Source organism: Pyrus communis, chromosome 15 (genome assembly GCF_041283825.1).
Source record: "Pyrus communis isolate YQ-2024b chromosome 15, ASM4128382v1, whole genome shotgun sequence".
Classification (NCBI taxonomy): domain Eukaryota; kingdom Viridiplantae; phylum Streptophyta; class Magnoliopsida; order Rosales; family Rosaceae; genus Pyrus; species Pyrus communis.
The window spans coordinates 41,163,955-41,179,895 of record NC_142579.1 but is presented as its reverse complement, the minus strand read 5'-3'; the positions used below and the strand labels follow the sequence as shown (position 1 = coordinate 41,179,895).

General features: G+C 35.1%; 2 protein-coding genes across 2 annotated transcripts; both read right to left on the bottom strand.

Moving 5' to 3' along the window:
• Positions 1–3,482: 3,482 nt before the first annotated feature.
• On the bottom strand, positions 3,483–5,414 carry LOC137743793 (cytochrome P450 CYP82D47). Its single transcript, XM_068483734.2, has 2 exons — positions 4,315–5,414; positions 3,483–4,194 (listed from the first exon to the last, which is right to left on the bottom strand). The coding sequence occupies exons 1-2, from the start codon at positions 5,260–5,262 to the stop codon at positions 3,571–3,573; spliced, it is 1,572 nt and encodes a 523-aa protein (XP_068339835.1). The 5' UTR covers positions 5,263–5,414; the 3' UTR covers positions 3,483–3,570.
• A 4,859-nt stretch (positions 5,415–10,273) lies between these two features.
• Positions 10,274–14,075, bottom strand: LOC137716241 (putative transcription factor KAN4). Its single transcript, XM_068455669.2, has 6 exons — positions 12,904–14,075; positions 12,616–12,692; positions 12,268–12,307; positions 11,887–11,986; positions 10,790–10,892; positions 10,274–10,683 (listed from the first exon to the last, which is right to left on the bottom strand). Exons 1-6 carry the CDS (start codon positions 13,418–13,420, stop codon positions 10,507–10,509), a joined length of 1,014 nt encoding a protein of 337 aa, XP_068311770.1. The 5' UTR covers positions 13,421–14,075; the 3' UTR covers positions 10,274–10,506.
• Positions 14,076–15,941: the final 1,866 nt, after the last annotated feature.

Below are 15,941 nucleotides of genomic sequence, written 5' to 3'. Positions count from 1 at the left end.
TGGTATATTGTTTTATAATGTTGGCACGAGAATTGTTTCACAAAGATGAGGTAGCAGAGAGTCTATAAAGAATCCCACTTTTGAGAGAATCTTCCTAGATTTCTACACCATTCATTGATCATCTTTGTAAAAATATACTTAAATTGAAATCGTTTCACCCTTATATTGTGAAAATATTAGTGGTTGTCAAATCATAATTAGATAATTAAATATGAAAGTGATTTTTAGGATGGTTGTTGGAAAAATATCGGCCTAGGACTCTTATCACGTGGCGTAGCCTAGGGTTTGATGGTCTTGGATAATGATGAGATAAGAAGCCTAGATAGGCTAGGCCTTTTTACATGATGATGGATGTTGTCAGATGTGTTTAAAGGTCATTGATGGAGTTTTGATTATGAGATAAGAAGCCTAGGTGGGCTAGGCTTCTGATATGATGTGATAAGCCAAGATAGGTTTTTATTTTGTTTGAAAAGTCATGAATGGGAAGGATAGATACCGATCAGTCTTTCTTCCTAGAGTTTGAGTTGCGCTTGAACACCATCAAGCCGTGCCAAGCAAATACCAACCCTATAAATACAAGACTTTGTGCATCGAAAAGAGCCCCTCCAATTCAATACACAAATTACCTTGCGCAAACCTTTTAAACATCTTGAGATTTTTATTTTCTTTTTTCCGTCAACACATCTTCAATTTGGATAAACAGCATTGGAGCCGTAGAATCAGCCGATCGAGGCAGCACTGGGGCCGTAGAATCATCTAACTGAGGAGCACTTTCAGTTTGGATAAACAACATTGCTTCGAGAGTAACTAGTTATTTATCTAAGTCTCGGTCGACAAGGATTTTCGAGTCCTTGTTGGTAGATGTCATCTCATCAACCTTCTCGACGAAGTGAGGTGTTACAGGTTACCACGTTCAACACATTGAAATCCGAATTTAATATTGAACTTCACAGAGCTAGCAGCCTTGTCTTCAAGCTCTAGAACCAGAAGGTCGAGACGTGTTCATTCCTCGGCCGCAGTCGCAAGATCAAGAAGTCAACAGCGCGCTCAACGCGACATCAACATATTTTACGCCCCAGGACGTAGTTAGCTTATTAATTACTCGGCTTGTGCGCCACATAGGCTTGGTAGTTTTTTAGGGTCAACATATACATAGCTATCTTCATTTGTCTAGTTGATTAAATTCACACATCACATATAACCAAATTTTTAGGATTCTTTAGATATAAACTCTTATAACTATTATTGTCTAGACGAAAACCCACCTTATATTAAACATTCAAATAAAACCCAAAATTCAAATAGTCTACCATGTTGACAAATAAATGACATATTCTTATAAAATATTTACAACTTATGCCACAATGCTCTAAATATGTCAATAAATATTATTATTACTCACCTTTAATTATGCCAATGAGCAATGAGCTTCTGTTTTAAAACCACGTATTCCAAATATAAATAATATCTATAACTACTAATCTATCTACATATAAATTAATTTACCTAAATTCCTTTAAAACAAACTAATTTATTTATATTTTAATACAAACTAATTTACCTACATTCTTTTGATACAAACTAATTTACCTCTATTTTTAAAACTCACTAATTTACCTAATTCCTTTTGTTACAAGCTAATTTATCTGCATTTTTATAGTACGTACTAATTCACTAATGTAGTTATTAATTTACCTATATGAACAATACTTATATAATTTACTTATAATATCCAAAGTAATCATATACATTTTTTTTATTTACAATATCACGCCTATGGGGTAGGTAAATTATTTTTGCAGTATTTCTATTCTAAGTATATGTACAAGAATTTATCAATAATAGCCAAAATTTAACACTCACTTTCATAAATGTCACTTTTTATAAAATCTTTCAAATATAATAGAAAATTCACATGAATAGACCTAAATGCCCTCAAAATCCAAAACCCATTTACACATAAAAACCAAAACAATTGCATAGACTCATCTACATCTCCCTTATGATGCCCGGATACTTTACTTTGGTTGCATATCCCGTATGCGATACTTTTCGGAAATGATACTTGCTGGATACTCTCGGATACTTGCTGGATACATATGATGGTTAATGGATACACTTTAACTGGACAGATACACGTATCCCACATTTGGGATACAAGTATCATGCTTTTAGAATACTTTTACACTTTCAAATAAAATATTAATAAGAGACAAAGCTTTATTTGAAATCAGTGAATATGAATTATGAAGAGTAACCTCTAATTGAAACTATGAATACAACTGTCATCCTTCTTTTATATATACCAGGAGAATTAGAATTCCAACTTTTCTTCTCCAATAAATCAAATGAACTTGAATTTGAATGATCTCGTGTTATCAAAATATGTTCTAAATTATATTTTTATCTTTGTTTATTATTATCTAAATTTATTGTTGTATCTATCGCGTATCGTATCCTACTTTTTAGAGATTTTTCATATCACCGTGTCATGTTGTATCGTATTGTCATATTCGTGTCCGTGTTTTACAGATCATCCCCAAATTTCAACCTCTTTTTGATGTTGAGTTGGGCAATAATTTGGGGAGCTAGGAATTCAATATTTTGAAATGGAAAGATGGAAGCCCCAAACATCTTTGTATCATGTACCACCTCCCTATGGTCTGGTTTTGTCTACAGCAACTCAAACTCCTCCAAGCATAGACCCTCTACTCTTCTGTTTCGTCTTAGCTTTAGACTCTGAATTTTCATTGACATCAGAATTTTTGTCGGTGGTACTACTACGGTCTTGACATTTTTGCTCGCGTTGTTTCTTGTACTCCTCTTTTAAGTCTTTCTTTTCTTCTCTTCTTGGTGACATGGAGTTTCTCAACTGAGGACTTCTTTTTGTTTCCAATTTACAATTGGTTTGACATCACGAAATGTGCCTCTCATTTTTCCTTAATTCTAATCTAATAGGGTGTTGTCTCTTATGTTTATTTGGTTTTAATTATAAGGGTATTGAAGTCTATTTAAGTGGTTTTTCTGCTATATTTGAAGGAATTTATAAAAAATGATATTTATGAAATTGAGTGTTAAATTTTGGCTATTATTGATAAATTCTCTAAATGTACTAACATATAAATAGGTAAATTATTTCCTATGAAAAGAAAAAAAATAGATACATTATTTTATATAATTTTTTTGACACAAATTATTTGTCTATGTTTCAAACGGAAAACACCATAATATTTTTATTTATATTACCCCTTGGTGATTGTTGGTAAAAAAAAAAAATATGAGAAAAGAAGCCTAATCAAATAATAGGTTAGTTGACATTTAATTGCATTGAAAACAATAAAATGCAACAATTAATTATTAATCATAAGTCAAACCAAATGCACGTTACATTCTATGAGGGTATTTTAGGAATACGAAGATTATAAAAACTGATATATCAAGCTTGTTAAGGAAATTTGTTTAGTTGGACTCTAATTAATGGGTTTAAGTCTGAAAAAATAGAACGCATTATGAGTCACATTTTACACCACAAATATCATATATAGTTTGCATTATTGACGTTTATTATTATTATCCATAAACATTTTCAGATAAGCGAGGTTTGACGAGGACTCGAAGTGGGGTGGATTTCACGTTCGATAGCCCCAGGCTCCCAGTCATATCAACAACTGCATTTTCTGGAGTTGAGATGTCATAAGCATGCAAAAAACTAGCCAGGGTTAACTGTATGACTTGAAGAGCAAAACCCATTCCAGGGCATATTCGTCTACCACCACCAAAGGGAATGAGCTGAAAATTGTGACCCTTCACATCGATATCCTTGTGGGTGGTAAGAAATCTCTCCGGCTTAAACTCCATCGGATCAACCCAAACCCGGGGGTCACTCTGGATCTTCCATAGGTTCATCATCAACCAAGTGTCCTTTGGGACATGGTATCCTCCTATTGTGCAGTCCTCGCTGAATTTTCTTATGCCAGAGAGTGGTGCCGGTGGGTACATACGCAGCGTTTCTTTGAAGATGGCTTGCAAGTACTCCAGGTTACTGATGTCTGATTCATTCACTAGCCTTCCTCTCCCAACATGCTTGTCTAGTTCTTCTTGAGCTTTCACCAAGGTGTGACGGTTGTTCAAAAGTAGCGAGAGTGCCCATGTCATAGTCACCATGGGTGTGTCACTGCCCCCAGCAATCACGGCCTGAAACATTATAATTTCAATTAGGATGCTCTATACAATTTAAAAACTGATAATTGCAATTTATAGATATGAATTCAATGTTATCATTCAAATTAATTTAGAGAATATGTATCTACATACCAAACATGTCGCTTTATTGACTGTATCAGCGTCAAATCCTACAACATCTGCTCCATTGAGGATTGAAAGCATTACATCCATGAAATCCTGCTCTTGGCCTTGAGTTCTTCTCTGCTTGTGCTCCTCCAACCATTCCACAACAATACGATCTAGCTCTTTCGCTGTTCTTCTCATCGCTTTCTCGTGCCCACCTATATCTAGCCGCCTAAGCCACGGAACAGCATCCCCTAACACAAACAATCCCATGTAGTGAAACATATCCCTTATGACGTTTTGGCACCGCCGCGCCTTCTTTTCGTCGCTCAAACTACCATTCATAACGTTGAAGTAACGCTTTCCAGCAACCATTCGAAACACCACATTTAGTGTCAAATCCCCGAACCACTCCTTCATCTCCACCAAAATTTCTCCTGAGCCTCCTTTTCTTTTGATCCACAGCTTGTACAACTCTTTCAAGCTCATCTCTACTTCGGACACTCGAACATGTTTGAGCAGCTCCAGCCTGCTGTTTGAGAGTAGCTCGTGGGTTGCTATTTTCCGTATTTCACGCCAATACGGACCATAGGGGCTATACGCCACCAAGGCTCCGTTGTAGCTCAAGTGTTCAACGCCTACGATTTTGGGACGGGAGGAAACAGCCAAGTCATTGGTGGTGAAGCACTCCTTCGCCGCCTCCCAACAATTTACCACAAGGGCTGAGTTGAGGCCCACATTTATGGAAAAAACCGGTCCATACTTGTCCACCAAGCCTCCCAAAAGTATATGGGGAAGCTCGGGTCCTGCCAACAAGTGGATGTGCCCTAACAGAGGCCATCCACCCACAACCTTCGGTGCTTTGGGAAGCGAGGCAGCAGCTCTAGACTTCCTGTTTATGATCAAGTAGGAAAGCACAAGTATGGCAAGGATTCCAGCTATGGCAGTATTTAGGTATGGGAGATGGAATTCCATTGTTGCTGGAAGGATCAGTTATCTGTGGCTTTTTGGAGATTGGCTAATCGTACAACTTCTTTATCAATGTAGTGTTTGTTTGTAAATTGTATCCATCAGTAATAATGTCTTTACATCACATCACAATTCACTAATTAACTTCTGGAAGGACCAGTTATCACTTCAGAATAGACATATTCAATTATTGTAGTATGGTTACCTTCAGTTACCTACGAACTTAGACTTTGAGATACGGAAACATAAGATTCGTGGCTGAAATTTTGATGACTCACGTGGAGAGCTGATCACCATTTAAAATATGGAAAAGCATAGAGCAAATGGAGATAGCATTTAAAATTTCTTTTATATGATCGATATTTCTAAGAAAATATAAAATAAAATAAAAAATTTGAGACATATATAGAAATAAAGGATGAAGTCTAAACTTTATCTTATATCAGAAGAATTTTAAGTTTAGGTTAAAATCGATAGATATTACTGATATTTCTGACATATCTGTTAAATATCTGAGAAACTCTTATTTCGTCCAAACTAATGTTTGACAACCTTAAAGTTTTATTTTAAATTTTCATTATTTTAATCAAAAGCAACCAATATTGATATCGATATATTTGTTGATATTTTCACGGATACTGATATTTTAAATACTAGTTGGAGAACGGCAAGGACAAAGCAAGCCAAGGCAATTGTCCCTTTGCAAAGTAATTGTCTTTGTCCCACTCCACCCATTTGACAAGGCGATTAATATTCACAATTTTTTTTTTAATGTCTTGTACATGTGAACTTTTGTAAGTTTATTCTTTAAAAAATAAAATTTCATACCTAACTCCAATGATTTAATTTCAAATACAAAGCAAAGTATAGCTTTACAACAAATATAATTAATTAAAAATAAAAGGCTAATGAAGAAAGTGGTTGGATATTTATATTTTTTTTTTATTTTTAGCGGTTAGATTAATCCTGACAGTTTGATTTTTCTTATAATAAAATCTGACGCACCACAATGTGCCATGTGGCATAATCGTAACTTTATCACTTTTTTTTTTTTACCGTTAAATAAAAGTCCAGATCATAAGGTTCTTGGGTTCTTTAGTTGAAGCTGCTGCAGCGAGTCGCACGATACCAGAAGTTGTTGGCCCACTCACCGAGATGCACGGTATTACACGCGCCAGAAATAACATATAGCAGAACGTGGCTGGCGGAAGGCCGGGCTTGATTAGGGGCAATTGGGCGGGCTTTTGTGGCCCACGAATTGCCATCCTTCTTTTAACCCGCTCGAGGTGGTTTCTGAAGTTAAAGGGCAACTGAGAAGCCCTCGCCCTTGCCCTTGGAAATGGATGGAATTGCTCTTATAGGTGCAGCTGGCAGGATCGATCGGAAATCAAACTGTTAAACCACTTTATTGAGTGAAGACTTTTATCATTTTGTTTTGAACTTTTATCATCTAACAAAGTTTGATTTTATAGTGAAACTTCAATTTTTTTAATGGTATTAGAGTAAGGTGTTCCGCGTGTGAAGCTTGACACCCACACGTGCTCTATGTCTTCCAATTTCTGTTATCCATGTGTTAAACTTAAAAATTCGTCACACATGAGAAGACGAGTTAAGAGTATCAATCTCACCTAAAAATAAAAAATAAAATAAAAAAAGAACTTTACATGTGCTTACGGACAATCTTCTTAACTATTAAATAAACCATCCATCAAATTGGTGTTAAAATGTATAGGGGGAGCAAATCTTAGTAATTTTTAATTTGAGATTCGAATGTGGGAAAATGATTTATTGATAATAACATCGAACAGAGCAAATGGTTAGTGCCAATAAACTACTCAAAATACAATTGTAAATTAAAAGCAACAAACCAACTACCATATAAGTTTATAAAATATCATTCAATAGCTAAACAAGGAAGAGAATTGCTGATGTATCTGCTTGTCATGCTTTAATTAATTTTTAGTTATAAATTCTCTATTCTAAAGACAAATAATAAGCCCGGTGTTTATTTTTCTTTTAAATTATTGAGTTTGAAGTATTAATTTCAAAATTGTAAGTTCTAAAAGATTTAAGGGTGAAATGTCCAAAATCAATGCAAAATGAGCATATTATGGATAGTACAATGGTGACAAGATTCAAAGTAAAGCAAATTCATATCCAACATGTATGCGATATTACTTGTAATTGGACGTGGACTACAGCAAAGCAATTTTTTCAAAGACTGTATAGCGGAAGCTAACTAAACTCCCCAACTCACGACCGCAAAACTAAACATAAATTCATGAAAACATAGAGGTCCAAATGGAGTGAAATCAGAAAACGATAGAAGCGAAAATTCAGACTGAAATGATGAACAAAGTCAATAATACTGAACATACATAAGTTCAATAATTCACCTGACTTGGCGTTGGTGGTGGTGCTTAATTCAGAAATCGTAATCTCGATCTCTGTCTGTAGTTTCGTCCAGACTCCATGCCCATTTTCTGAGCAAAAGAGGGGCCGCATCATGCACGGAACCGCATTTCACAATTTTCCATTGACTTATTCCATCACGCTTATTTTTCTTCATATCTTCATTTCAATCTTTTCACTCGGTCGTCGGTGGCCTTTTAACTACGATTTCTTTTTGGTCAGACATTTTTAAATCTTATGGGGGCCCTTTGTTGATATAATCATGTAGGCTTATATGGGAAGAGATTCTCTACGGATCTCTTCCACCAAGGCCATTGGATCAAGTGATCCGAACTTTTGAAATTTCATCCAATGGTAAAAAATTATTATAGCTTTTAAAGTATCAAAACAGGTGAGTCATTGGATGAAATTTCAAAGGTCCAGATCACTTGATCCGATGACCTTAGTGGAAGAGATCCGAAGAGGATCTCTTCTCGGCTTATATAACTTGACATGCAGGGCCCGACATTGGGATAATTCAGGCTCCCAATTTGAAACAAAGTACATACTTATGAAACCGAACATGTTTCCGATTTGAAACAATTCTCAACATCCTCACAAACTGCTTTAAGTGTATCAATAATGCTTTTGAAACCACGAGCTAATCTGGGGTTCCACCCGTTCACCCAAAAGAAATCATCTGGGTTCCACCCCAAAACGAGTATGAGTGACCCAATTGCTTAAAAATCTCAGATTTTTGAGAACTTTGATGCAGGACAACTCCTTAATTACATCCTCACCAAAATTACATAGAACTCATGTGATTAGAGGTAGGAAGATATGAGTTGGAAAAGCATGTTAATAATCAATGTCAGCTCTTACGCCCCATGTTCTTAGATTATCCCCATAAGTGAAACTAACTGGATGGTCAGTATGCGAAGAGAGGTCTCCCTTATAGTTATAACACCACAAGAAGATAGGCAGAGTGGAAGGACAATTAATTGTGCTAGGCGTTAAGGATAGAAGTGAGTTGACCTAGGCGAGCCTCATTGTCTTGATGAACTTTTAGGTTTAGTATTATCCACCATCAACATCACCAATATTTTTCCAACTTAATCACATATTATTAGGGGTTGGGTTGTATGACAAAATGCCTCGGGTGAGATTAGGGGTTGGCTTCATCTTTCAACCTTAGGACTAGCTTGGTCTTTTTTAATAAACAAAAGTATTTGATAAATGACTTATTGTATATTTGGTTTAGGTTCATTACTGTGAGAATGTGAGGACAATTGGTTTTATGGTGGATCTTCAACTTTCTTATTTATTAATTACTTTAAGGGTAGTCCATCTCCATGGCGCTTAAAATCTTATAATGATACCTTATCGAACTCAACTAAGAAATCCATGATAGAGACTCCTCCTAGTAACCATCCCCGAATTCCATGGAGGTGTTCTTGTAAAGAAGGAAAAGTTCCAAACCAACTTGTATGAAGGCACCATGACTAGATAATCGGCTTATGTCCTTGAGAGTATGTCAAGGTTCGATTGCTTTAATTAGAGTGATCACTTGTCCAGGTAAAATTTGATGCATTATTTTAGGAGTGGGCTCCAACAAAGAGTTGCATGTAACTAAGGATAAATTACATAATTTATGTTATACCATGCATTTCCCTCTTAAGTTTCTGGTTAAAAAGAGACAAAATTAAGGGATACTTTGGATGCGGTCTCTAATCCTTAACATTATTTGATTAAAACCTTAATAGTATTCAAAGTTTGATCAAAGTCCCTTAACCTTGTACACCTCATTATATTACTATTAATATTTATATTTTTATAGTTTTAACATTAATTGTTTGATATTTTATGAGATTTATAATCCTATAAATTTAAAATCCCTCATATTAATACTATTAGAAACGGTTACAATAAAAAAATTCAAACATTTTGATTGAATAAATGAATAAAAACTATGCAAAAATAAGAAACAATAAATGGCAAAAGAATATATCCATAGTGTTAAAAAAAATTGGTACATTTCACATATAACAAAGTGGTACATTAATAAAGAAGAATGGGTACATTATAAATAAATTAGGGTACATATAAAAGATTAAAAAATTATGAGTACAAATGAATTTTTAAAAAATATTTTAATACATGGGTACAAAATAAAACTAAAAAGAAAATACTACAAATTAAAAAAAAAATGTTGCAAATTAAAAGTGGGTACAAACTAAAAATATAAATATATGATACATAGTTTAGGCATAAAACATAAATATACAATATGTAATTTTTCTATCATTGATTAAATATACAATGTCACGTGAAAGTGTACACATGGGTACAAACACAAATAAAACTTTAAAAAATATGGGCACAAAAAGAAACTAATATATGGGTACAAATAAAAAATGAAAAGAAAATTGGTACAAATTAAAAAATATTTGCAAATTAAAAATAGGTACAAACTAAAAATAAAAATATATGATAAAAAATTTAGCCATAAATATATATATACTAATTGTAACATTTTTAACACTAAAGGAATATATTTTAAAAATAAAAATATTTTATTATTCAAATAATTAATGATGTTATTAATACCAAGGACCTTGATAAAAAATTGAAAATGAATAGGATTTTAATTAATGGAGTAACAAAAAGAAGAATGTGAACCTAATTTCTCCCAAAATTAAACATGGAATCGAAAGTTACATGAAGTGATTGATATTGCACATTAGATATTTTCTTTCTCGACGTCTGCCTAAAAATTAAGAGGCAAATTAACATATATTAACTCTAGTGTTTAATTAAGTAACACTTGATTAATTTTAAAGCTTAATTAGCTAGCTACGGTCAAGTCATTTGAAGGTTGAGGTTATTGAGCACAGTCCACTCGGCACTTGGCCTTCCAAGAGTGAACTCTAGATTAAGGTACATATCCGACGATGCCAAGGAACTACAATCCAGCGTCGGCCCTTCCTTCAGGCTTTGAGCATACACATGACGGCGGCCTGAATCCTCTTCTTTCACCTATATATCAAATATAAATAAAATGTTATATATAAAGACACACACACACATATACACAAATTTCTTGTAAAATTTTGATATAGTAATTGTGATTATTTTTGCATACCTTGGTGCCATTTGATGGTGGAGAATGAGAATATGTCAAACCATGTCCATGTCTTAAATTAGAGCTCCCATTTGTGATCTCCGTCAAAGAAGGCCACAAACCTCTGCACACAAAATTATATTGTTAGTCATCAAACATAATCACACAAATATGACTTATGTCAGTTAGTTAGAACAATATTTTTGTTCTCATAAATTTAAGTTTAAATCGTTCTTTGCTTAAATCAAAGTAATTTCCGATATATGTTGTGTTATAGAAAAAACATATACACAATAATTGTAAAATTAAAGGCCCTTATCTGTTTTACTTTTATGGGTAAGAAAATGTGACTTTGCCCTACCTAACGCAATCAACAAAATGCATGTCAAGCCACTTTGTTACCGGCAACTGAGATCTAGCAACTGAGATTCTAAGAAGAGCAGGACTCAGACGTCCTGTGCAACAACAGCATTATTTCTCCCTGCCATACATAATGGAGTCAACAAAATGCATCGATGTGGCCAAGTGGTTGGACATGCCTACCCCTAGCTAGCTAATCTATCCAAGGTCTTTGATTCTTTGTGATTTGTGTCAAATATCACAACCGTCGGATTTCAACAGCGTTGAGATTTGCAGTGAATTTCCTTGACTTTTGGTACACATTGGGATCATATCTAATACGCATTCACAATCCAACGGATGTGAGATGTGGAGATCGTTCTAAAGGACAGACGTAATACCTACATTCCCCATAAAAACCCTAGCTAATTAACTCCGTGTTCATCAAATTCATAGTGCTTTGAGACTTCAGCAATAAATATTTTTCTACACCATTAACAAAGACAGACAGCCACCATGTTGGACCAAAAGAAATTCCATCTCCAAGAGTACTAGCTTGTAAAAATTCGTGCATGTATGTTAACATTTGCAATCATTTACTAATACCACTTATTAACCAAGTAATTAATGCGAAGGATTTTGCTTATTGGTCTGACCTGAACTATGAATTTATTCTAATTCTAACTCACTATTTCGTGCTTAATCACCACTTAAACTGACCTTATACGCTTAACTTAGTGTTTTGTACAAGAAAAACAAATTAAAACTAGAGAACTCACCTATTAGCATTAGCTTCACAAGATAATTGTCCATTGACTTGAAGTGCTGGATTGATTCCTGGATTTTGACTCAAACCCATGTCTGTTTGCCCTTCATGACCTGCAACATTTATAATAGATTGAGCCAATGCCCTGGATTTATCAGACACCGAGCAAATAATTCAAGTGGACTGGCTACCTAACAACTACTGAACGTCAGTGCAGTTATATCCCGGCCCTCAACCATTTTTTTTGTTTTAGTTTGGGAGGACACAGTGGATCAAGTGATCGAAGTCCCACTCAGATCACCCCAAGCTCCCAAACAAAGAGATAATGGAAAGATAAATAAACAATAATATGGGTCCTTGTAAGATGAGAGGGCCGGATCGAAAATCTAATTACCTGTTCCTTTATTGTCAGTGCTCTTCACTGTTCTATACATCTGCATGAAAACACCCAAACGAAAAATAGAAGAAAAAAATTAGAGAAGATGAAAAATTAGAAAAGGTCCACATTTTCTGCAAGTACCCCCCCTAGATGCTTTTTTGTCCTCACCCTTTTGTTCTCTACCCCCCACTACAAATGAATCATACCCATATTGTAAAAATACAAATATGTTAAAAGGTACATTGATATAACAACTCTTTGAAAAATTACAAAGAAGGACCAATTTCATTATTTGTATGTTTGAAATCAAACAATTAAAAGAAGATTGAGGACACATGAGTAAGCAGTGATGATATAGCCCACCTGCAAGTGACTCTTCACGTGAGCAAGGGTTAGATCCTTCACATTCATCAACTCTAACACAGATTTTGGCGTTGCTCCTGCAGTCATATTTTTAATTTAATTAATTTACCAATTACATAAGAAACAAGAATTAGCATTGAAATAACTTTAATAATTAACTGTTTTCAAGGGGTTTTATCTTAATTTTTTGCAAGGGGTTTGATTCACTTTCTCCCAGTATAACTTGTAATTAATTGTTCTTGGAAATTAAATAGAAATGTGTAGAAATTAAAAAGATTTGTCGATTACTTTCATGGCCGCCAAGAAGCTGCACTGCATGAACGAAATGGGCATGGAGGGTTGTAGTCCACCGCATTCTTGGAGCTCTGATGCTTCTTTTCACACCACCAACCGTTCTCGCGCTTCTCTTGAACTCGTGGCCGTAGATTTGAGGGTGGTGGTGGTTGAAGTAATGATTACTGTTGAAGTTTCTTGGCATTTGGAGGGCTCGTGGAGGAGGACTAGCCATATGGTGATGATGATCTTTCCCTTCATCAAACCCTAAACTCAACTTTGGCTCCTCAACCGCCGAAGCACGATTGTAACTGCCACTCCTTTCAAGGTGATAGAAGCCATGTTCCTGACTCAAATCGCTTCCGCTGGTGCCGGAGTCGGTGGCTGAGCTCCTGTCTGTACTGTAAAGTGCTTTTCTCGTTACTCCGATATCGTATGGAAGATCATCCGCAGATGATGGAGGGCTGATCTGTAAAGAGAGATCAGGCAAGGGTAAAGAAATTTTTTTCATCATGCTAGGATTTGGACTCATGAGGTACACAGGGAGAAAAATGAGTGACAATGGTGAGGAACAATAAGAGAGATTCCTATAGCAAACAGGAAAGAGAGGGAGAAATGTGGAAATTAATAATATGAAGGAAAAAGGATTGAGAGGTATGATAATTATAGGGTCATGAGTGCCTTATGATTTGCATTGGGGTTGAGGAAGTGATCAGACATATAAATTAGTAAGTAGGTAGCCGGAGATAGGCTTTTTTAAGTAGGATCAAACAACTAGTCAGAGAGGGGGAGAGAGAGAGAGAGGGAAATGGAGAAAGTGAGAGAGTTTTTTTGGGATGAAGGGATGCAGGAAAAGTTAGTGAAAAGGGGAAGTTGTGTATTTAAGAGAGAGTGCAGAGGGATCAGAGACCTTTCCTGCTTTCCAGTTTCTACAGCTAGAGAGAGCCAGAGAGAGAGAGAAGCCTGGTCTTTTGGTATTTTGGTTTATGTTTTTTATGGTAGAGAATGAAAAGGAGGTGCCGGGATATAATGGAGGTTTCTGCAGGGACAGGGAATGGTTGGAATTCGAGAAAACAAATGGGGCACTGTTCAATGGAATATCGGAAACGGAATTGACTCTCTCTCTCTCTCTCTCTCTCTCTCTCTCTCTCTCTCTCTCTCTCTCTAGGTTTTGATGGATGTTATGTATGTATGGATGGATCGCGACCTGTTTAAATACGCTACTTACTCTTTTTGTTACTATCAGGTATAATTCTCGTTGAATTTTAATATTTTCCTTAAACTAGAATATTTCCATTTTATTCATGAACGAGGATTGACTGACCAGTACTGCAGCCCTTAGATTATCCACCGTTCAAAACTCCAGCTATGCCCTTATTCGTTTTCTTTCTTCCAGACGTGACAATTAACAATTATAGAAGGGAATATGTTTCTCACCACCGTCAAGAAATGGTGATACTCACCACTGTATATGAGTTTAAATTTTGAAATATGTATAGTAAATAAATAAAAATTTTAAAATTCAAAATTTAAATTCATTCAACATTAATAAATAAGATGGTGAGTATTATCACCACTTGAGGGTCATCTTTAGCTTCCATTACGGGGTGCAATTTGTTGGTTCTGATCAAAGTTTTGAGGCATGCATATGAGTATACTTCATGATTTCAGATTTGAATTCTCCGATCCGAGACGCTCGTAACTCGAAAACTAAACCCTTTTTCTCTTAGTCCTAGTGGATTCGTTTTGACTAGAAAATAAGAATATATAAGAGTAATGAAGGTTAAGGGAAACTAAATTTCTAAATTAAATGATGTGTTATTAATAGGAAATAAGCACGTTAATCACACTTAAGTAATAATCCAACAGATACTTAGTACTATGGTTTGGTGGTATTCCTCTTCACTTGTAAGTGAGAGGTCTTAGGTCCGAATCTCGTGGATGGCAAATTCGATACCAAATTAGGTTACTCATTGCATGGCTTAGCCGAACTTCACCTCGTCTTAGTGTAAAATATATTGTTGTACTCATCAATATCCACATCATTTGGTTTACAAAATTTAATTTAAAATTTTGATCTCCCTAGCATTATCCAAAAAATAATCAATGTAAAACTCGTTTTTCACTATATGAACTGGTTGTATCGCACAATAGTTTTTTGTTTCCAAGGCTAAGGGCCTAAGGCCAACCCTAACTCTTACTTAATCAACTCAATCAAACCGACTATATATACATTAATTGCCAGCTGATCTGGTGCTGCAGCCTCTGCCAATTCTCCCTCATAATATATTTGAAACCAGTTTAATTTGAACAATATATAGTCGCTGGTCCAAGTGGGCAATACCAGTTTGTCGATCATAATCGAGTTGTACGCGTGCGAACCCCATGAACAAATACCTTAGCTAACTACTTTATTTTTTTAATTAAGCTAATTAGTTAGTTCACTATATGATTAAATCATAGCTAATTAGAAATAACGAAATGATGAAGAAGGGAATGGAATATAAATGAGCACACACGCGCGCGCATATATAGATGAGTTGAGTTGAATTGAATTGAAGATGAGTATGAAGCACAGGATCGGCCCTGAGCAAAACTTGGATGGAGGCCTTTCATTTTTTTTTAATGTTATATTTCTTTATTATTATTTTTTTCAATTTTTTTCATCTATAAAGCTAAAATATTAAAGTTATTGCAACAAAAATAAGTTGTTTGATCAGCTAGGTTTTTTTTCCTTACCTTTAAAGGTCATGAGTTCGATACACGTTGGATGCGTTTTTGTTATCTCCTTTTTTAAGTTTACAAATTTGCAAAAGCTTAAAATAGCAAAGCAATATCACAAGGATTTGAATCCAGGACATGGGCTATAAGGAAGAAGAGCTAAACCGTTAGCGCTATAACCACAGATAAGATTGTCTTTTGCATCTAATCTATTTTATATACATTTGTATACATGTAATGAAAATTTAGAGACCCTTCTAAATCAGGGATCTTGTGCGGTGGCACCTTTTGCACACCTCAGGCCGCTCTGATGAAGCATAGAGGAGGTGTCA